We start from the raw sequence: 1,268 nt of genomic DNA, 5'->3' as shown, positions 1-1,268 counted from the left end.
GGAGGCGGTTTTCATGGAAAGAGTAGGGGGGGTTGTTGAGGGGGATGGGGGAGAGGTCTTTGGAAGGTACGTTGCTGGAGGCATTGCAGTTGGGCGTCTACAACCATATACCGGGTGATGGTCGGGAGTTTGTGGTGACGGACTCGAAAGCGATGAAGATAAGGGCTGAGGATGGACGATATATTAATACGGTTGGTAGTATAAGGGAGAGGCTATACCTTTCTGAGGTTTAATCGTGGGTGAAATATTCCGTCTTGGCTGATTGAATAATCGTTATCACATGGAAAAATTGACGCACGTTTATCGTTGACATCGTTTCGAGTGGTGCGGAATTCAGAGTGGGTTATGGAAATCTGCATTGACATTCCGTGTTAAGATATGTGTATGTTCTCTCCCTTTGCAAATCGTCTATATGGTGATGCCGTTTTGAGCCTTGGAGTTTGCCTTAGATATCAGCCCGTTTATCTCCAACTTGCCTCTGGGTCGTGACACGACGCAGTTCTCAACAGAAGATGCTAGTGGTAGGAATTTCGTGGCGCGCGGTAGTTTCAACGACGGCTTGTTGGATGGTAGGGAGTACCAGTCAAGCAGCTAATATAATGGAGGCGTTGGAGGTTGGTGCATCGACCTTCCTTATTGATGAGGATACGAGTGAGAGGAAGTTTGGGAGACCCGAAATCAGTTTTCGAGAACTCAGGTGCGACCAACTTCATGATAAGGGACGGTCGGATGCAGCAACTAGTCTCGGCCGATAAGGAGCCTATCACGCCCTTCCTGTGGCGAGTCAGGTAGTAGCTATGGTCATTGTGAGAGGCAGTGTGGGGGGATATGCACATGCTCAACTACATGTGTTGGTGAGAATATGAAAACTATGATATATTGTAAACTCCTAGCCGAATTTGTATGATGAGCGAGGAAACTCCTGGAGTGAACTGGGGAAAGCAAACGTATATTTTAATAGGACGTTGAGCGATCGAGTGGGAGTAAGTACGGTTATGGTCATTGGTGGGTCGGGAGACTACTTCCATGTGGCTGATACTGTCGTGTAAGATGGAAGGTGTTGGTGGTATGATGATAAAGATGTGCGTGTATAGGATGATGGACCAGTATGTGCCTTATGATGTGACTAGTCGAGCCAAGCAGATCGCGGCTGATGACGATGTGCATCTTACTATCCCTGAAGTTGATGATAATATCTTTACGGGCCTTCGTGGGAGGTGCCTCGATCCTCATACTTTACGGGCTGATGGTAGGGAGGAGGTCTGTAG

General features: G+C 47.8%; 1 protein-coding gene across 1 annotated transcript; it reads left to right on the top strand.

The window, feature by feature from the left end:
* Positions 1–66: 66 nt before the first annotated feature.
* On the top strand, positions 67–1,249 carry Pmar_PMAR009402 (hypothetical protein; the record flags this gene model as incomplete). The annotated part of the gene is made up of 6 exons (XM_002771764.1): positions 67–195; positions 450–521; positions 574–651; positions 698–788; positions 962–1,045; positions 1,095–1,249. Coding segments are annotated over 6 exons (609 nt in total), but the record flags the coding sequence as incomplete, so codon positions are not given.
* Positions 1,250–1,268: the final 19 nt, after the last annotated feature.

Source organism: Perkinsus marinus, assembly GCF_000006405.1.
Source record: "Perkinsus marinus ATCC 50983 genomic scaffold scf_1104296962526, whole genome shotgun sequence".
Classification (NCBI taxonomy): Eukaryota; Perkinsozoa; order Perkinsida; family Perkinsidae; genus Perkinsus; species Perkinsus marinus.
The sequence above is the reverse complement of the archived record's forward strand: the minus strand, read 5'-3'. Positions and strand labels throughout refer to the sequence as shown.